This window comes from Sminthopsis crassicaudata, chromosome 1, assembly GCF_048593235.1.
Source record: "Sminthopsis crassicaudata isolate SCR6 chromosome 1, ASM4859323v1, whole genome shotgun sequence".
Taxonomy (NCBI): Eukaryota; Metazoa; Chordata; class Mammalia; order Dasyuromorphia; family Dasyuridae; genus Sminthopsis; species Sminthopsis crassicaudata.
Window position 1 is genome coordinate 423,007,580 of NC_133617.1, and position 22,313 is coordinate 423,029,892.

At 37.7% G+C, this 22,313-nt stretch overlaps 1 protein-coding gene across 5 annotated transcripts in view; it reads left to right on the forward strand.

Annotated features, from left to right (window-relative positions):
* Positions 1-2,566: 2,566 nt before the first annotated feature.
* SEC14L5 (SEC14 like lipid binding 5) overlaps positions 2,567-22,313 on the forward strand; it is an 83,084-nt gene continuing 63,337 nt past the window's right edge. For 2 of the 5 annotated variants that reach the window (XM_074280445.1, XM_074280442.1), the window contains exons 1-2: positions 2,933-3,067; positions 4,209-4,284. In XM_074280445.1, coding sequence (XP_074136546.1) covers positions 4,222-4,284 — 63 coding nt within the window. In that variant the 5' untranslated portion in view covers positions 2,933-3,067; positions 4,209-4,221. Of the gene's footprint in view, positions 2,654-2,809; positions 3,068-3,598; positions 3,695-4,208; positions 4,285-22,313 lie in introns of those variants that run through there. The other 3 variants (XM_074280443.1, XM_074280441.1, XM_074280444.1) reach the window with 3 other exon arrangements.

Genomic DNA, 22,313 nt, shown 5'->3' on the forward strand with positions numbered 1-22,313 from the left:
CTTTTGCTAAATCATTCAGATCTTTGGTATCTCTTCTGGGAGTCCATCCTAGGAGCAAGAGGTTGGGGATGGTGAATATGGGGGATGGAAGGTTTAGGGATATGCTTTAATGTGAAATCTAGATAAAGCATTTGCACTATGTGAAGATAAAATCTCAAGTACTTTGAAAGTCAGAAAGGGGAATTCCAAAGACTAGCCTGCAGAATAAGGCAGGATCCTGCTGCATGGATAAACTGTCCCTCAAAAGGCAGTAATTACTGTTATCAGAGGATCATAGATTTAAATTTGATGGATGAATCAACTTTGTTATTGAGCATTTAGCACTTAGTATGAGCCAGCAATGTGCTAGCCCACTGAGGAAAACAAAAGAAGCAAGGTTTTTGCTCAAAAAGATATTACAATCTAAGTAGGGAGATCTATTTAATACACATGAAATAATTAGAAAACTATCCAATGTTAAGCTTTGAATAACTATGTGCAATTTGGGACAGCAGTTTGATGTGATGTGAGATGGAAGGGCACTGGACAGGGGCTAAGGAGACCCAGTTTCTAGTCTTAGCTCCCCCACTAATTTGGTACATCAGTTTTTCTATCTGGGCCTCAATTACCTTATCTATAAAATGGGGGAAGTTGGATTAGAAGATTACCACAGTTCCTTCTAGTAGTAATTTAATTTAATGCTGATTAATTCAATAAACATTTATAGGCTGTGAACCAGGTCCACTTGAGGAAGAGAAGACAATTATAATTTATAACACAATTTACATATAATAGAGAAACATAGAACAAAGGACTGTTTGGTCTAATGGAGGTTATTACAACTAAGAATAAAGAAGACTATCTAGAAAGTGGCATTTGAACTAGGATATAAGGATGGGTAGGAATTTAGCAGGCAAAGAAAGAGAGGTGAGAAAGTCTGGGGGACAGAGTAGTTAAATATACCTGGAGTGTACAGTATAGCATGGGGAGTTGCAGGCTGAAAAGATAGGTGCCATCCACATTGTGGAAGGCTTCAAATTCCAAGCAAAAGAGTTTAAATTGCACTTGAGAGATAAGTGAGAGACACTGGAAATTTGCGAGCATGCTTAGATGTGATTCAATAGTATTTTAACATATCTCATTATTTTTGAATTATCTCATTAACACCCTTTGAATTGGAATGTCATTTTATATCTCTGACTTTACTTTCCTCATCTGTAAAAGGGGAGTGATAATATTTGCTTTACCTATTTCACCGGGTTGTTATGAAAATGAGAAAGAAAGCTTTAAGGTGATATGTAAGTAATTATTATTCTGGAATTCAGAAAAGGACAAATCCCTTGGAATTATTATAATTGCAGAAGGCTTCCCAAAAGAGATGGAATTCAAACAGGGCACTGAAGGAAAGCATTTTGTAAACCTTAAAATAAGGATTCTTAATTTGGGCTTTGTGAACTTATGTTTCTTAAAAATATTTTGACAATTGTATTTCAGAAAATGTTTCTTTTGTAATAATAATACTATATTGAATGTGGAAACTCCGAGAAGGGATCCACTTCATCAGAATGTCAAAGGAGTTCATGTCACATAGAATGTTAACAACTCTTAAAGCAATTTGTAAATGAACTAAAATACTAATTAATTAATGTTACTTAATAATAAGCATCCAAAGAGATGGAATGTTATAGCTGGAGTCAGAAAGTCCCCAATTCAGTTTGCATCCTATGCACAAGTCTTTTAACCTTCTTCTCACTTTCCTCATCTGTACAATGGAGATAACAGCACTTTCTCCCAGGATTGATATGAGGATAAAATGAGATGTTCATAACGGTTTGTAAGCGATATAAATGATGGATACTATGAATAATAAATCTATTACTGTTCCTCCAATTCTCACTAAACACACGTATTTATTTCTCCTTGTTAAATGTTTCACTCCTATATTTCTATTTTCCCTCTTTGTTACAATTCGTCCTCCTACTAATTCAAAGAATGTTAAAAATACATAGATCTATTTTTCCGCTGTTAACATTTTACTCCTGTTCCCATTTCTGTTTTTCCTCTTTCTCTTACAATTCGACCTAATAATACTAATACAACTAGAGTTAGCAGACTGCATCGCCCAAACGGTTGGAAAGGAGGCCGGCCGGAGTCGCCAGGTGCAGGACCGGGCAGGGCGCGAGTCGCGGGGAAGGCGGCTTCATCAGCCACCTGCTCTCCGGTGGCCTCTGGCGGTTGCGGGATGGGGAACAAGGAGGAGGAGCTGGGTAGAACGGAGAGATTCGGAACTAAGAGAGAGATGGGGATGAAGGGGTTCTGTAAGGGCGGAGGTCACCGAGCTCCCGGGTCTAGGCGGAGTGCGGGTCAAAGAACCGGCCTCTCTGGGCAGGAGGGGAAGCCGGCCGTGGAAGGGGCGTGGATTTGCGGGGGGCGAGAGAAGATTGGGGACCAGAGCTCTGGAGGCTGGCTTAGATGGGGGTGTGGCTAGATCGAGGGTCTGGAGGGGCGGGGCTCTACTTTGGAACTCCATCCCTGCTGAGTTCTGGGGTTGATTCCTTCTCCCTCTTGCCCCCGGTACCCGCTCGCAATCTCCAGGAGTCTGTTTTAGGGTTCAAGTCTTCCTCTGCCCCAAATGGGCGGACGGACTTGGGCGGGGGCGGCGGCGGAGGCGGAGGTAGAGTGGGGGCGGGGGCGGGAGCCGGGGGGCTGGGCTGGGGCGGGGTAGGGCGGTCCCAGCTGCAGCCGGGAGCGCAGCCTGGCTCCGCGCCTTCTGCCTCTCTGGGGCCGGGCCAGGCGCTGCTAGAAATAGCAGAAGCCGGTGCCGAGCCGCGGCTTTTCTCCGCGTGTAACTGGGCTCGAGGCCCGGCCGCGGGACCCGGCAGGAGGGGCAGGGAGTTCGGGGGATCGGAGTTCGAGCGCCTCGGGGCGCGGAGGCGCTCCTCACCTGGGTCCTGGGTCCCTCCCGGAGAACTTTGCTTTGTGGAGAGCCTTGCCCTGCTGCTGCCCAGGGTCGTGGCGAGGGAAGCGTTGAGCCCGGGCTCTGGTCCCTCCAGGGAGGACGGCGGCCCGGGCAGAGCGCGGAGCACAGGTGGAGGCTTGTGTGTGTGTGTGTGTGTGTGTGTGTGTGTGTGTGTGTGTGTGTGTGTGCACGCGCTCCATCCCTCCGGGATATGTGTTGGGGGCGTCTTGTGTGCAGGGACACGTGAGGGCTTCAGTGAGGGTGTTGTGAGGCTTACAGGAGACACGAGTATGCATGCAGGGATGCGTGTGTGTGCAGGGATATCTGAGAGTTGGAGGGGGGCTGTATATGCGTGCAGGCTTAGAGTGGTGTAGGCAGATAAGGGGAGGGGTAGTCGTTCTGTCTGCATTTGTAGCTGAGTAGTAATCTTTATTTTCCCTGTGGAGGTGGGATCCGGCCAGTGATTTCATTGTTTAGGGACCATCTCCCAATCAGGAAACTATTTCTACCAGGGTAGATAGGCAACTGTTCTGCAAGTTACAGTCTTGGAGAGCTGAGCCTGGGGCACCTAAAGATCAAGCCGCCCCGCAGTCACCAAGCCAGAGCCCCCTGGTCTTACAGCTTCTGAGGCCGGCTTTCCACTTACCGGACCCTAGCTGCCTCAATTTAGGGCTAGAAATTCGGTTCCGTTACTTCATTTGTGACCCAAAGAGATCACGTGGCTTGACTAATGTCACAACGAAAGAAGGGGACGAGGTAAGCCCTGAACTCGAGGCCACTGACCCCTGGAGGCCTTACTCTAGGTGTGAAAGGGTTTGGATGCCTGTGTTAAGTATGCGCATCCTTGGGGTGAACTTCCATCTTGGGGTAGTGACAAAAGTGATGGTTAGGAACAAGGGACACTTACCTGGGGGTTCAAGAGCCGAAGAAACTTACAATTTAATGCTAGTGTCTTCCCTTTAAGATCATCTCCAGTTTATCCCGTCTATTGATATTTTCCTATTGTCTCCCTCATGAGACCTCGAGGTCCTTGAGATAAGGGATTTTTTTGTCTTTCTTTGTACCCCCAGCCCTTAGCACAGTGCCTGGCATATAACCAGTCCTCAATACATGCTTGTTGACTTGATTTGAATGGCTGGAGTCCAGTGTCCATTGTTTCCATCCCATTGCACAGCATTTGGAGTGTGAAACATCCTATTTCCAGAGGTAGGAAGCTATAACTTAATTTAATTAAAAATAATAAACCAGTTCTCTATTGTTTGGATTGCAGGTTCTAGGTGAAAATGGTCCAGAAATATCAATCTCCAGTTCGAGTCTACAAATATCCCTTTGAGCTGGTCATGGCGGTAAGTGCAGACATGGGTGTGTGTCAGGGAGAGAAAGGTGACCATCTCAGACTCCCTCCCTGGGAAGAGAAATCCTAGAAATCAGCTTTGGGCATGCAATCTATTATTTATATATTTATTAAATCCCTGTCAGCTAAACCAAGAAGCTTAGCTTCCCAGGAGACTTTTTGTCCTCCCTGAGCATCCTAATGGAACTTGAGCTAGACTGTGGTGAAGGCAAGGTGGTCAGGTGATTTGGACATTGGTATTCAGTTTCCGAGTTTTAGTTACCATTTTAGGATCTTGAATAAATTGACTACTCTTTCCTCAGTTTTCCTGTCTTTGAAGTGGTGATAACAGAGTTAAAAACAAATATGTGGCGATTTTGCAGGAGGATACTTTAAGAATTGTTGCTTGGATGAGAATTACAAGCTTTTGCCCAATATTTTGCAGTGTTACAAGAGTTTTTAGGTGAAGCTTTTGACTTTTTGTATAGAAATAAATACTCTTTATTTTATGTGTGGGTGTATGTGGGGGGGAGAGAAGGAGAGAGAGGAAGGGAAAGAGAAATGGAAGAGAGGGAAAAAGAAGGGGAAGGAAAAGGAGAGGGGGAGGGGGAAAGGAAGGAGAAAGAGAAGTAAAAGGAGGGAGAAAGAGAAAATGGGGTGAAAGGGAAGAGAGAGAGGAAAAGAGTGAGGGGAGGAAGGAGACAAAATGAGGAGAGGGAGGGAAGAAAAATGGAAAGAGAAGAGGGAAAGAGAGAGGTAGAAAAAGGAGGGAGAGAGAAGGGGAGGAAAGAAAGGAAGAAAGGAGGAAAATGAAGTGAAGCAGGAGGAAAAGAACATTATTTTGAGTAAATATCAAGACATCTTCCACCTACTTATTACCTTCTCTTTCCTACTTGTTGCCCTATCTTGTGCACCAGAATCTTAGGGTGTGTGTGTGTGTGTGTGTGTGTGTGTGTGTGTGTGTGTGTGTGTGTGTGTGAGCTTTGGGTAAAAGGGTGTTGTTTTTAAACTTTGAAAGACATTATAACTTGTCATTCTAAGGGTGATAAATCTGGAAATGGACCTTTGAGGTTTTATGTGTCAGTCCTTTCATAGAATCATGTAATTTCAGAATTGGAAGGGACCTTAGAAGTGCCAATTCATTATGAACTAGAAATCTTCTCCACAACATGTTCAATAAATAATCAAAGAACTTTTTTTTAAAGACCTCCAGAGAAAGAAAACTTTGCTTTGTCTCCAGGCATAACATACAATTTTTGAACAGATCTAATCATTAAGAAGTTCTCCCTTATGTTTGACTAAAATTTGCCTCCATGTAATGTAATTGGTCTCAGTTTTACCTTTTGGAACTAAGCAAAGAAAGTTTAATACCTTTTCCACCTGGTGGCACTTCAGATATCTGAAGACAATTATGTGTATTTAGTTTGTTTTTTGCCCCCAATAGATTCAATGTTCCATTTCCTTCAGCAGATCCTTATCTGATGTGGTTTCAAAGTTCTTTATCATCCTAGTCATTTTCCTAAACATAATACTCCCAATGTGGGCTTAACAGGTTAGGATATAGTGAGACTATCAGTTCTTTTATTCTAGATCCTAAAGCTCTAAGACAAATTGGGTTTTAGGGCCTCTGCTGTCACATTGCTGACATATTGAGGAAAGAAAGAAGGAAAAAACATTTATTTAGTGTCTACTATATGCCTGGTGCTAGGTAATAAATAGCTAGTTTCATGTAGCACATTAAAGTTTGTGAAGCATTTTACTAATATTATCTCACTTGATCCTTACCATGACCCTGCGAAGTTGGTATTATTTTGATCTGTATTTTATAGTTGAGGAAGCTGAAGCAATTAGAAATGAACTGACTTACCCAGACTCATATGTCGGGTAAGCATCTGAGGTTGATTATGAAATTATCTGCTCCTAAACTGAGATTGTGGTCCACTGAACCTTTACATAAAAACCCCTCACACCCATCATAAGAATGGTTCTCTTACAACTTCTCTATCCTATACTTGTGTAGGATATTCTATCCAAGAGTGGAACTCTACATATTTCCATAAAGTCATTCCCTGCTTTATTTTCATTTCAGAGAAGAAAACAGCTGAATCTAAGCTTTGTTTGGTCCTACCAAGCTGGAAGGGTTTGGATTATGATTCAGAAGCAAACTCTATGTCTATCTTCTGAGGACTAACCTAGTTAAGTTAGTACCAAAGGGTTGGCCAGTGGGTGATGAATATTTCTTGGCCACAACAATTCATTAGGCTGTCTCCTAAGTTATTGAGGGGTTGTTATCTGCACTGATTGAGGAATAGCTACAAAAATGATATCATAGAATCTTGAAATATATTTCATCTTATTCAATTTGGCTCTTTGTTCCAATCTATTTAGATAATTTTGGATCCCAGTTCTTTCATTTAATTTAGTTGCTACCCTTTTTAGTTTCATCTAAATCATTGATAAAATTATTGAACAGATTTAAAAAAAAATGTCTCTCTGATTTCATTGACATAGAAACCTCTAGGTGAGAAAATCCCCCCTCCCAAATTCATATTTAAAATTACTCTTCAATTTACAATCTTAGAGAGCTTCCAGAGCCTCGTGAGTTTAAGTGATTTGACCAGAACCACATAGTGAAAATGTGTCAGTGGCAGGGCTTAAACTCAGATCTTCCTGATACTGAGGTTAGTTCTCTAGCCACTGTGCAACACTTCCTCTTTTCTGGTTGATGGTGATCACTACTCTTTAGGTCTGGTCATTCATCTAGTTTGAATCTACCTAATGGTGGAACTATACCATATTTGTTATCTTTTCTATAAGGATAATGAGAAAGAAATTGCCATAAATCTTTATAAAATCAAAGCATTCTTAACCTTTACCACATTCCCCTGATTGTATCAGTTTAGAAGCCAGAGAATATTGTGGAAAGAATATTGTATTTGGAGTCAGAATATTTAGGTTTGAATATCATTCATTTTGGCTATAAATGACATGTGTGACCTTGAGAGAAGAATAATCCAAAGGCCTCAATTTCCTTATCTGTAAAATGAAAGCTTTGAACTCGGTAGTCCCTAAAGTATCCTCACAAATTGGGTCTTTTTAATAATACATTCTAGTATTATTGACTAGGAATTAAGGTCAAACTCATTGACATATAGTTTTAAGAACCCAATTTCCCATTTTTGAAAATGGACACATCACCAGTCTTGTGATGTTTTTTTTTTTCATTTTCTTCATCTCTTTCCCTCCCCCATTTTTCTTAAATATCCCTGAGGTCTGTCACTTATGCAGTCCTTGATTCTCTTTTCTACAAAGATAAGGCATTGTCACATGTCTTTCTAAAATCTTATTTCTGTACCAGAGTTCCCTGGCTGTTTTGGTTCTATTGATATTTTAGATTGTATTTTATCTGGAACCTATAACTTGAATTAAGAATGGTTAGATGTTTGGATCTGAACTTCCTCTTAAATATTAGTTTCATTGTTCTCAGTCTGGAACTCATTCTTCTTGGTCAAGAAAAGAGAACCAAAGCAATAATTGAGTAGTAATAGTACCACTTTCTTTCTGTCATTTATTTTCATTGTTCCATCCAGCTCAAATAATGCTACTGTCTTTTCCTTTGTTATCCTGATGTCTTTTTTTTTTAATCTTAGAATTATCATAAACTCTAACTTCTTTTAGGCTTCAGTTTTTCTGACATTCTTACAAGATCACGTCATTCTTTTGTCTACATTTGTTTTTGTTATCTATCCCTCTCTTCCTCTTCCTCTTTCCCCCTCTTTCTCTCTTCCTTACTTTAATTTTCTGTTTGTGTTTTAAAAAAATAAAATTGAGTTGGCCAATGAGTTCCCTGTGTAGCCATATCAGCTTTTTAAATACAGTTCTCCTTTTCCTTCCTCATCGTGATTATTTGCATTTATGTCTTTCTCTGTAATGCAGAAGATGAAATCTCAGTATGAGAATGAGGATTGGAATATCCTATACTTATTAAATTATCTGAGGATACTTCCTAGACCAAGAAGACAAGTTTTATTTCCTTTTTTTTTTTTCTTGTCTCAAAGGCCTTTGAGGTCTAGCCTTCCTTCTCTTCCACTGCCATCAATTGACATTGAAAAGTTGCTCCCTCCCATCCACTTTTGGGCTGGGATAGTAACACCTCCTCCCTTCCCTATGAAGAATAAGTACTTCAATCATCAGCTAAGAACTTAGGTTAGAAAGGCCAACATCTCCCATTGCATCCAAGCCCATCTCCAGTTATTTTAATCTATATCTTGCCACTGGACCCTTTGCTCTGAAGGAAAAAATGAGGCTGATAATTTTGTACATCCTATCCTCATTTAAATCCAAGTCACATGGCCTCACCTATATATCATGGTCCTCTTTGAGAACAGAGGACAAACAACAACAAATAAAAGCTTCAAGGGGCTATGCAAAAATATACCATAGAATGAAATTACCCCATGATGGACATAAATCTGCATCTGAGAAATAAGTGGACCCTGTATTTGCTTGTGGTCAATGGAGAAAAATCTTTGAATATGAAAATGGTTAACATTTTCTTGTATTTGTATAGCACTGTGTACTTGTATATGCATTATTCCATTTGATTTCTTAAAATCATACTATGAGGCAATTAGGCTAGATATTATTGTCCTTAGCTTACAGGTGGAGAAACAGAAGCATAAAGACATTCAGGAATTAATCCAAGACCTTTGAACAAATCAGTGGTAGTCTTAGCATTAACGTTCCTGACTCGTATTCAGTGTTTTTTTTTTTTCTACTATATCACACTCTTTTTGTACATTATCATATTAAAAACATGTTTAAATTTACCAGATTTTAGTTGTATTTCTAGGAATAATTGTGGATCAGTGTCCTGTGATAGTGGACTAGTAGCCATTTTTTCATATGATAATGTAAGGGCACTAAGGGCATGTATGCATTTCTGATATAACAGGCTTGGGTTGGCAATGTAGTCTATGATTGTGAAAATGGTTTATATGTGGATTAAAGACATCAGAGGCAGTTGGTGGCTCTATCCATTGTTCTTGTATTCAGGAAGACTGGAGTTCAAACCTGGCCTTAGACGCCTACTAGCTTTGGGACCTTGGGCAGGCCACACCTGTAAATAGGGATAATAATAGCACCTCCCTTGTAGGGCTATTGTAAGGATCAGGTAAGATAATATTTGTAAAAAATGCTTAGCTTGGTGCTTGGCACATAATAGATGCTGTATAAATGTATCTTCCCCTTAAATTTTTGGCCTTTATCTTCAAAATGTGAAAATAAAGAGGCACAAACTTTTGTTTTCTAAATTTAAAATTCTAATGATTTTATCATCTTTATTTCTTAATTTATCCCTTCTTCTAGGGATTCACAATTATGAAGCATTCAGTTGCTTTCTTCCCTGTCGTTCCATTTTCATTGTGTATTCTTTGTGTGGATGTCTCTACACATATATTTATTTATATAATTTGGCTCCATTTTGTATCAATTCATATAATTAAGTTTTCCATACCTTTCTGAATTCTTCATAATTCCACTATATTAATGTACCACCATTTGTTTAGCTATTTTTCAATAAATGCTGCTTTAGCTTTTAATGTTAGAAGAGGATTGTTTAACTCTGGGAAGGAAGTGACCTTTCTAGGCCTCAGTTCCCTGATTTGTAAAATGAAAATTGGGTGGGATTGATTTTTGTAGTGTTATAATTCTTCAGCTCTTTGTAATACTGTGGAGAAATATATATAACTCTAGAATCTTCATATAATACCCAAATAAATCATTATACATATAGTTTTGCTTAAGGTACTTAACTTCTTTCTCAGCTTCTCCATCTGCATAATGATGATAATAAAACCTGACCCACTTAGCTCAGAGGTTGGTTGTGATAAATCAAATAGAATAATGTATGTGAATTAAGTTATAACTATGAGTGTTAAATGTAAACTTAATTAACATTGGCAAGGCACTAAAAATAATTTATGTAAAATATCAAAAAAATGCCTGCTACTGCAAAATATATTAGAACATAATAATTAGAATGTTAATATATCATATTGCCTATGGTAACTTTTTTTTAAAGTTTTATTTATGCCTTTAAAAAAATCAGTCATTGTGTGTCTTCCCCTTTAATTTACTTATAATAGAAAAAAAAACAATTAAGATCATAGAATTGTGATATTAGAGGTGGAAAAGACCCTAGAAGTCATGTAGTCCAACTGCTTAATTTAACAGAAAAAGAAACTGAAGGTGTTTTCCAAGGTCACACGCAAGATGGTATTTAAACCTACAAGTTCTGCGTCCAAATACCAACTTTGTTTCTGAAGAACCTTATGTTCAGTATATATAAAGTGTGAGGTATTGACTTGACAACTTACAATTTATTTCTTGGTGTTTGTGAATTGAAGCTTGAACACTTAGTAAGGAATATTCCATTTATAAACTATAAAAAATGTCCAAATGATTGTTGCTCTAACAATGAATATTTTTTTGAGCACCTGCTGTTTTCAAAGCACTGTGCTAGTTCAAGGAATCTGACTTGTTAATGCTTTTCTAAAGAGGAAGGAAAATAAAATGCTCTCAAGTATGCTAGTACAGTATTGCTCTGTCCACCAATCCCCTTCAGGAAAGTAATTCTGAGTCATATCAGTGTAATCATCAAACTAGTTTTCTAGCTGTTTACCCAATGCTATTGTCACCAAAATAATTCTTTAACTCCCCTAATGTGAAATTGCATGCTGTGTGTGCAGTGTGTTGTCATTTAAGGTCTTTTAGGGATTTCTAAATTAAGCATTTTTCTTCAGCTAGTTTTAGATGTTAGAGTATCAAGCTTACTATTGACTTTTTTTTTAGTGTTATCTGAGGATCTATAGGAAGATTTTAAAAATTTTATTTAGTATGAAAAAAATATCCGCCATCCTTCCAAAGTTTCCCTGTTCCTAGCCACTCATTGATATTTTATGGAATATGCTGTGGGAAGACAGCTACAGCTGGAGCAGTGAATTGATCCAACTATTCTGGAAATCAATTTGGAATTATATCCCTAAAGTCAATAAATTATGCATGCCTTTTGACACAATGATAACACTACTAGGAATATACTCCAAAGAGATCAGTGAAAGAGGGAAATAACTCATATGTATAAAAATATTTACAATAGCCTTTTTTGTTGCAGCAAAAAAATGGAAATTAAGGGAATATCCATGATTTGAGAAATAGTCTGTGAGTAGAATGGAATAATTCTGAGCTGTAACACACGATGAAAGAGGTATATTAATAGAAATCTGAGAGAATCTAAATAATGCAGCATATAACAGTGTATAAAATGACTAACACTGTAAAGTCAAGTCAAGGAGCATTTATTAAGTACTTACTATGATGCAGGCACTGTGCTAAGTTCTAGGGATGCAAAAAAAGTAAAAAGCAGTTCCTGTCCTCAAGGAATTTAATGGAAGAGACATTGTGAAAACAACTATATATAAGATAAGAACAGGAAAAATTGGAGGTAATCTCAGAGGAAAGGCAATAGAATTAAGGGAGATTGGGAAAGGCTTATTGTAGAAGGTGGAATTTTAGCTAAGACTTGAAGGAAACCAGGCTAGAGAGAAGGGAGAGAATTTTAGGTTTGGGAATATCCAACGAAAATACAGATTCATAAGATAAGAGTGTCTTATGTGAACATCAAGGAAACCAGAGTTACTGGATTAGAACAGATTATATGTAGTATGTAAGAAGACTGGAAAGGTAAAAAGGGCCAATTTTATAAAGGATTTCTAAAGCCAAAAAGTATTTTATATTTGATCCTAGGGGTAATAGGGAGCCAATGGAATTTATAGAATAGAAGAGGGATATGGTAGGAGCTATACTTTAGGAAGGTCATTTTGATATCTGAGAGAAGGATGAAAGGGAGTGAGGAGTGACTTGAGACAGAGAGATCATTGTTGTCATTGAGTTATTTATTTTCAGTCACATTTAACTCTTTGTGATCCCATTTGGGGCTTTTTTGGCAAAGACACTAGAGAGGTTTGCCATTTCCTTTTCCAGGTCCTTTTATAGATGAAGAAACTGAGAAAAACAGGGTTAAGTGACTTACCCAGAGGTCACACAGTAAGTGTCTTGAGTCCAAATGTGAGCTCAGGAAGATATCTTCCTGACTCCAGGTCTGACACTTTCTCCACTACACCACCTAGTTGTCCCATGAGGAGCTCAACAAGTTGTGATAGGGTTGCAAGGTTGCAGTGTAATGGCATTGTCCAGGGAGAGAAGAGGGCATAATACAAGAGGAGTTATTAATATGGAACTTTTGAGACTAGCTGACTGGGAGGATGATGGTACCCTAGACAGAATGAGGAAGTTTAGAAAGAGGATTTGGGGGAAAGATACCAAGTTCAGTTTTAGATGTAGTGAGTTTAAAATGTATAATGAGACATTCAATTTGAGATGCCCAAGATGTTAGGGGAGAGGTTGAGTTGGACAAATAGATCTAAAAATAATCTTCATGGAGAAGCATTTGATGCCATGGGAGCTGATCATCAAGTGAAATAACTTAGGAGGTTTAGAAAAGAATACCCAGGACAGAATGTTGAGGCAAACCTATAAGGTAAGACCTAGATAAATATCCAAGAAAAGAAACTAAGAAGGAGAGGTCTGACAGGTAGGAGTAGATCCTCAGTAGAGTAGTACCATGAAAGCCTAGAGAGGTGTTATCTAGGAGAGGGTGATTAGAAGCAAAAAACTTATGATGAAGGATGAAGATTGAGAAAGGCCTTTGGATCTGGCAACTAAGAAGTCATTGGTAACTTCAGAGATAGAAATTTAAGTTGAATGATGAGCTTGGAAGCCAGAATATAGAGAATTAAGAAAAAAGTGAAAGGAAAGAACATAGATAGGCTTCTTAAAGAGATTAGCCATGAAAAAAGGAGAGACATAGAAATATGGTAACCAGTGGATCAAGTGAATTTTTTTTTTTATTATTTTATTTTATTTTATTTTATTTTTTTGAGAATGAAGAAATCATGGAAATGTTTGTAGGGGAAAGAAAAGAAACCAATATATAGGGAGAGACTGAATATTAGTAAGAGGGCGAGGATGATAGAGGAGGTAATCTGCTGAAGAAGATGGAGTGGATTGGGATCACTTGTCACACAGTGCAATTTTCCTTGGCAAGATCAAGGACCACTTCTTCATGTGAGATAGATGCTAAAGGAGAAGATAGTGGGAGAAGGTATCTGTGAGATAAGGACGAAGGGAGAAGAGGGTGCTCTTCTTGATAAATAGTCTCAGGTCTTTTTTATTTTCAGGCAAAGTTTCCCTCCCCCCCAGGTAAAGTTCTCAACTGAGAGGATGAGGAGGAGTTGTCATGGGAAGGTTGAATAGCTTTTGTGGGTTAGTGAATCAGTTAGGAATGTGTGAAAAGTTTACCTTGCCTAGTGAGGGGCCTAGCTGAGATTATGTAATATAATTGCAAAAAGACTTAAAAAAACTCTATTTAGTGATATGACCAATCATGATTTGAAAAGATTGAGGAAGAATTATGTGTTTCACCTCTTGTCAGAGAGGTAATGGACTAGATATATAGTCTAGACTCATGACGTAGAATGAGATATACATTTTTAGATTTGGGAAATGTGTAGAATTATTTTGCTTGACTAAACATTTGTTACAGGGAGAGATCTTATTTTTATTTGGGGTGTGTGTGTGTGTGTGTGTGTGTAGAGAGAGGGGGAAAATTAAGGGAATCCATGGAGTAATAATAATAAAATAATACAAAAAAGAAAGAAAAGAATAGTGAAACTTTTAAAAAGAAGAAAGTTCAGAAGAGAAAAGGGCAAGCAGAGAGAGCAGTGTTGGAATTACCATATTAAGTTTATTATATACTTTAAAAAAAACCAAGTAAGTAATAGAGATTCCGAGCTTCAAGCATGTACAATATTTGTTTTTTATTCTTTTTTTATATAAGGAAATGTTCATTGTAATGAAAAAGAAAATTAAAAATGTTCTTTGGAAAACAGGAAAAAAATTAGAATTAACAGTGAAATGTATACCCCAAGTAATTTTTCTAGAATTGAATACCCTCATTTCTCCTCCCAAAGTCATATCGCTTTTCCTTCAAAACAGCTAGCATTTAATAACATTTCTTTATGGTTTACAAAGCAATAATTATCTCATTCTATCCTCATAGTAACCCTAAGTAGTAGTTGCTATTATTACTCCAATTTTACAGTTGAGAAACTTGAGGGCAAACAGACTTCAGATCTGGTACTCTATCCATTGTACCACCCAGCTCCATACATATATATATATATATATATATATATATATATATATATATATATATATATATATATATATATATATGTATATATATGTGATTTTTTTAACCCCAATTGCATCAAAGGGAAAAAAAAGAATCTGCTTCTTTAATGAATAATGAAAATAAATGCAAAAAAATTTGAGCACATATTTATATATACGTGATTTTTTTAACCCCAATTGCATCAAAGGGAAAAAAAAGAATCTGCTTCTTTAATGAATAATGAAAATAAATGCAAAAAAATTTGAGCACATATTTAATACAACCTTAACACAATCATTACTAATATTAGGAATAAATATACTCATTTATTTGCCAAAAAAATAAGAAAAAAATTAACTATGACTCTCTCTTCTCCTTTCTGACCTCAAAATGAATTCTTTAAATTTTACGTTTTTTCCACTCTGGTTCATTCTTTGTTTCTTCATCTTCAGATTCCACTTCTGCAAAAACAGTTTTAGGCTGAGTCTTGGAATATGCTGGAGCATCTACCTCTCCTACTTGATTTGTATGTTTTGTTTTGTTTTTAATATTCCCATATGAAGAAAGCAAAAGTTTCTTATTTCTTGGTTACAGAGTCAGAAACCTATGAGTAATGAGTTTCTTTACCAGGCCTGACACTATTATTCCTAGAATTTAGGTTCTGAGTATAAATGTTATGTGATTTCAGACTGGGGAAATCGTAGTTGTGAACTCCCGAGCAATAACCAGTATTAATTACTCTTGATACCAACTTCTACAAAGAATTTTCCTTTTCCCTAAAGTACTTCCTCAACACAACTTTCTTTCAAATATTCAGAGGTAACTTTTCTTCTTAGAAGTATCTGTGGAACAATTGAAATGATTAAATAAATTTCTGGGCAAAGCATCTTTCTTGGGCAAATACTGTAAGCACTTATATTTTTACAGTTGGAGTACAAGCTACCCCCATGCTCCAACCTTCTGTAAGAGAGACGGAATAGATTGACAGAAGCAGCTTGTAAGAAAAAGCTGCTGCCCACACATCCCTTGGGGACCAGAGAGTACTGTGATTTTTCAGATGATCTCTGGTTCAGCAAATTGAAAGAGCTTCTTGAGAAAGAAAAAAGGGGAACAGATTTTTCTTAGGAATAATTTTTTCATAAGGGTAGAGGAAGCAGAAGGAGTTATTCTTAAATGCAAAACTGTATAAGGGGATAGAAGTTTATTCCACTCAGAGGTTTGCTAGAGCCAGCCTCCTCCAAGGCTTCCCTTCCCCTGGAAGGCCATTTTGGACCTTCCCTCGCCTTAGCTGATTGTTAAATTTTCAGTGGGCACATTTACATGTTGGAAATTAGCAAATGTGACAGATCAGGGTTTGATTTATTTCTTTGTTGATTGTTTAAACTTTCAAAAAGTTTGAAAGAATATGTTAACAATTTGGACTAAACTTATAGGTGTGTCAGATGTACATTTTTTATTTTTATTTTCTGGACAGCTGATATTAAACATTCATCAGCACACTGCTGGTTACACAAAAAGGCATATTTTGATCCAAGTGCACTAACTACAGAGTATACAAATGGGTAGGGGACAGTAGACAAATGATATGTGCAAAATATGTATTCCATTTAAAAATTGGATATCTTCTGCTTCTATTCCACCTTCATTTCCAACATACTTCTAAGTAATCACAGTATATTCATGTTTCTCAGTATATGTCTATCCTCTCTGTCATCCAGAAAGCATCCCTTATGAGAAATAATAAAAAAGAAAAAAAATCAGCTAATTCAGAAAAATTAATCAACATAATCAACCAAATCCAACATTATACCTAGACCTCACTTCTGTAAAGAATCTCTTCTTTAGGGCCAAATTTATTTGTGACCCTGCATTTAGTTTTCATATTTATTGTTGCTGCTTATTGTTATTTCTATTTGCATTATCTTAGGATAGCTAGGTGGCTCAGTGGATAGCATGTCAGACCTAGAGTCAGGAAGACTCATCTTTCTGAGTTAAAATGTAACATCTGACACTAGCTGTGTGACCCTAGACAAGTCACTTTTCTTAGTTTCTTATATGTAAATTGAACAGGAGAAGGAAATGGCAAACCATTCCAATATCTTTGCTAAGAAAACCCCGAATGGGATCATAATGAGTCAGGCAGGACTGAAATGACTGAACAAAAAGTCACTGTGTTTCTGTTTGATTTATTGGATCAGTTCATTCACGTGTTTGTATGCTTCTCTATATTTTTCATATTCATCCTTTCTTATAACAAAGTAACAAGGCATCACATTTAAGTACAACAACTTGGTTATCCATTCCCTGGATGATGGACATTTTCTCTCTCTTTTTTTTATTAAAGCTTTTTTTAATTTTCAAAAGATATGCATGGATAATTTTTCAACATTAATCCTTACAGAACCTTATGTTTCAAGTAATCTAATATGATATTTTCTCTTTTTCCTTTTGCTACTTCAAAAATGTTGCTATGAAATTTTTGTCTATATAGAATCTTTTTTTTTTCTCATTTTAGATTTCCTTGGGGGCATATGTCTAGGAGTGGGATCTCTGGGTAAAAGTGTAGAGACAAAAAATGTACATTTTTATTTTGTAGACTTCTAATAAAAACACTGATATGGTAATTGTCATTACTCTCTAATTTCATTGGATTAACTCAGTGGTTCATGAAATTCAATCACCAACAGATTGAAGGAAACAATATTTTACAACTGAAACCTATTTGTATGTCCTGGATTTTTCTTGATTTGGAATATAGAGGCTGGGGTCAGGTGCTGAACTCACAAAATGGCTCTTTTTCATAGTTGAGAAACTGGACTTGTAGTCAATCCAAGCCTGGATTTAAATCTGGGCTTTTCCACTTACTAGATATATGGCTGTGAATTCTGAGACTTTCCTCATCTGAAAAATGGGGATAACTATGCTCATTTTACTTACTTCATAGGATTTTGGTGAGAGATAATGTTTGGACAGTGCTTTACAAACCATTACAACCTATGTAGTTGTCACTTATGTCTGGATTTTAGTGCAGCCAACATAAGTTTTTGTCCTTATGAAATGTTTTACTGAAATCATTGGGAAATTGAACAGCAATACTCTTTGATCATACACACCATGTTAAGTGTCTTAAGACTGTGCCTGGCTTGGTCCAAATTCATCCTGGATGCTGAGACCACCAGGGAGAGACAGCTGATTATTGCAATTCTCTGGCACTACTTTTATTCTTTGTAGAAGAGAGAAATTCCTCCCCCTACTCCATGAGAGTGGGTGAGCCTTAACAGCAGAGTTTCTGTATTCAGACACATGGAGACTAGGCAGCACTTTAGCTGACACATTCTGCTAATGCCAGGGCTGCCAGACAGTGCTATTGGAATGTCCTAAAGAGAGAGGACAGAGTACATAGGCTTCCTGAGCACAAGGGAATATGTGATTTAGTGTGAGGAGGCTGCTGTAGTTCGGATTCAGAGCATGAATGAATAATAGGTGAACCACGGCTAACCTCTCCACCCTACTTTCAGTGTGGGAAGTGAAGCCCGTTAAAAATAGGGAAGCTGTTTCTTATCATTTTTGTTCATGATAGTCAGTAAATTCTGTGAATTTAAATTTCATTTCCTTAAGTACTTTGGTCTTTACTGATTGTAATATGATACCTGTGGTTTTCTTTTGTGGTTGTGTAGGGGAAAGAATAATAGATCTGGAGTCAGATGACTTAAATTCAGTCCTTTCTCTTCCACTTATCTGAATGACTTTGGGAAAGTCATTTAAACTTAACTTTCCTCATCTATAAAATAAGAAGGTTGGACTAGGTGGCCTCTGAGATCAATCCTATGTTTTGGTTCTTTCCACAGAACAATCTTAGAAACACCATCAGTAATGCCATGTTTCAGGACAATTCCAATAGACTTGGAAAATGCCATCCACATCCAGAGAGAGAACTATGGACACTGAATATATCAAAGCATAGGATTTTTATCTTTATTTGTTTGCTTTTTTCTTTTTCGTGTTTTTTCCCTTCTAGTCTGAGTTTTCTTGTACAATATGGAAATTTGTTTAAAAAAGATTGTACATGAGTTTTTTTATTATAGCTTTTTATTTACAAAACATATGCATGGCTAATTTTTCAACATTGATTCTTGCAAAACCCTCTGTTCCAACTTTTCCCTCCTTCCCTCCACCCCCTCCCCTAGATAACAGATAGTCCAATACATGTTAAATATATTAAAGCATATGTTAAAGGATTGTACATGTTTAACCTATATCAGATTGTTTGTTCTCTTGAGGAGAGAGTGGTAAGGAAGAGAGGGGAAAAATTGGAATATAAAATCTTACAAAACTGAGTGTTTGAAACTATCTTTATGTGTCTTTGGAAAAATAAAATATTGAGGAAAAAAGTACTAGTTTAAAAAAAAAACTAAACTAAAAACAAATCAAAAAGAAAGAAAAAAGGAAGGAAGGAAGGAAGAAAGAGCATTAGTGTCAGTCATGGACCAAGAATAGGAGAAAGTTTCTGCAAATATTAGTTATCTCTGTGCTTTGGACTTACTTGGAAATAATCTTATTAATCACTTAACAACTGGGATGCAATAGACCTAGAGTTACTTACAATTGATTTGATTGGACTCAGAACTACTCTGTGTTCTTTGACTTCCTGTCACCTCTTAGGCTGTGGTTCAGATTTCATTTCTCTGTAACCTGACTAGTAAATTACTGACTGACAGGAGTTATCTGAGTAAGTATAGCAAAAAGAAGGCTGGATTTGGAATCACAGGCTGTGAATTGTAAATATTATTGGACAAGTTATTCTCCTCTGTTTCTTCATCTGTAAAACTGGGGTGGGATGAGGATAGGTATTGGATCAGATAGTCACTACATTCCTAGTCCTTAATCTGTGATTCTTGATCCAAGTGTCTTGTATTTGGACTTCTATTCTGCAGCAGACTGGATAAAATTGGTTGCCATGATAATTCTGGTTTTGTCTCATGTGTATTGCAATCTGGCTTCTGCCTGAATATCAGAAGCTTCTTCAGCCATTTGGGAATTAGGGTGCCTGTTAAGCCAGTTCTTTTATGAGAAGCAAAGGATTGGATATAAAGTGAGGCAAATTTTCATTCCTTCTTTTGGAGGAATTGAGAAGCTGCCTCAGTATGTTCTTTACTAAAACCTATAGGTTGGATTTTATCAACATTTCTTCATTGCATTTGTATGGGAAATTGTCTTCAACAACTAAATTATGGTCTCTTTGAGGGCAGGGATTGTATCTTGCCTCTTTTTTGTATTCCCTCTACTTAGCATAATGCCCAGAATAGTGTAGGTACTTAACAGAAGTTTACTTATCGATTATGAATTCAATTCAACAATTATTTATTAATTATTTAAATGTGTCAGACACTGTGCTCTCACTGGAGAGGGAGAGAGAGAGGGGAAGGGAGGGGGAGAAAGAGAAAGAAAGAGAGAAAGAGAGAGAGAGACAGAGAGAGAGAGAGACAGAGAGAGATAAAGAGAGACAGAGAGAGACAGACAGAGAGAGAGACAGAGACAGAGAGAGAGACAGAGAGAGACACAGAGAGAGAGAAAGAGAAAGAGAAAAAGAGAAAGAGAGAGAGACACACAGAGAGAAAGAGACAGAGAGAGAAAGAGAGACAGAGAGAGAAAGAGAGACAGAGAGAGACAGACAGAGAGAGAGACAGAGACAGAGAGAGAGACAGAGAGAGACACAGAGAGAGAGAAAGAGAAAGAGAAAAAGAGAAAGAGAGAGAGACACACAGAGAGAAAGAGACAGAGAGAGAAAGAGAGACAGAGAGAGAAAGAGAGACAGAGAGAAAGAGAGATAGAGAGAGACAGAGACACAGAGAGAGACAGAGACAGAAAGACAGAGAGAGAGAGAGAGACAGAGAGAGAGAGAGAGAGAGAGAGAGAGAGAGAGAGAGAGAGAGAGAGAGAGAGAGAGAGAGAGAGAGAGAGAGAGAGAGAGAATTTATCTTTAAAATCTTATATTCTCACAAGGGTAAAGTATATAAAGAAATCAAAGTGAATACCTAATAAATACAAAGGCATTTTGGTAAGAGGTGAGAGGAAAATAAGATGAGGAGAATCACCTTGAAAGACCTGGAACTTGAACTTGGTATTCCCAGAGGCAGAAGTGAGGAGGGAGTACATTCCAGGCATAAGACTGGCCTCTGAAAATTCCTAGAGACTGGAGTTGGCTTGCTTGGCAAGGAAGCTACAAGGAGATCACTCCTACTAGAGCAGATTGATAGCATGAGGGGAAAATAGTGTGATAGTTTGGAGCCAGGTGAGGGAAAGGCTTTAAATGTCAAACAGAAATTTATCATGGAAATTATTGAGAGATGCTGAAGCATCAAGAGAAGACCTCTGATTTAAAAATATCAGTTTGGCAGCTCTATGAAAGATGAATTGGAGAGAGGAAAGACTGGAGGGTGGGAAATCAGTTAGGAGGTGATTGCACTATTTCAGATGGAAGGTGATGAAGACCTAAAGAACCATGGTCTTAGGCTGCTTCTCTAGAACTTTCCCCTGGCTTAAGATTTCATACTCATCACAGCCTGACGAGAGGTTTTTAGCATTAAATTCATGTGTATGTGGGTATACCTATAAATGTGTGTGTATATGTATATATATATGTACGTATGTCTATCTTCTATATTTATATGAGACTCATGGAAATTGAGATTCAGCATATCTTTCTGAGAGATCTCAATGATACCTTTGAATAGAGAGCTTCTCTTACATCTAACTAATCTCAAAATGCTTCCTGACTTAAAAGACCTAATTAGATTCAAATCTGATGTCAGTAATACATCTTTGAACTGACCAGGCAGAATCCGCATTGCTTTGGTATTCCTTAACCTTTTACTGTGGGAGGGCTGTGTGCAGGTGAAGTTAAGCTTCCTTTAACTTGTACAAAAGGCTTCTAGAGATTGGTGTTGTGATGCTCTGCAGCCAGAAAGAGAAAGAAGGGTTTTTCTTTTTTTTTTTTTCTTTATTTCTTTTTTTTTGCAAATACAGCTTATCTGTATTTTATAGACCCATGAAAAGTCAGCATTTATCTCAGAAATACAATATCTTCTTGTCTGGGGACTTTTGGTGGAGAGAAATGAGTGAATTTGGGCTTTTTTGTGGGGGGAAGGGTTATATCTGGATCCTTGGTTGGCATGTAATATCTCAGTAGGAAGTACCAGAATATCATCATTATGTGTGTAACTTCGAGCAATTCATTCAACTTCCTTAGCTCTTAGTTGTTCCCAGCTGTTAAATGGAGTTGTATGGCAGTGGAGTAGCTATACTTTGAGGTCCCTTTTAGCTGCTCCATTGTCCTAAGACTACCTGTATAAAGTGGAAAAAAAACCCACCTTATATATCACTGCAGAGGATGGTCTCACGTGGAACCCTGCTTGTATTGCTGCCCTCACATCAGCTATTCCAACCCTGTTGTGACTTGTTCTGGAGTTTGTGCCAGATGCCTTTCTGGAGTGTAGGGAGAGGCTCATGTATCCCTCTCAGATTTTATAGCAGGAGGGGCTGTAACCAAATACCCAGAGCTGCCTTCCAGCCCTGCAGGCACCGGACAGCTCCTGACTGAGCTGTTGCCTGCCTGTATTTAGACAGCATGAATAGGTTTGTGTCTTATTTGTGTTTAAAGCTTGGATTGGGATCCCAATCACTGTGCTTACTATGAGGCAGATACTGTGCATAGAGAATAGGAGCATTCCTTTTTCATCCAGATTTTT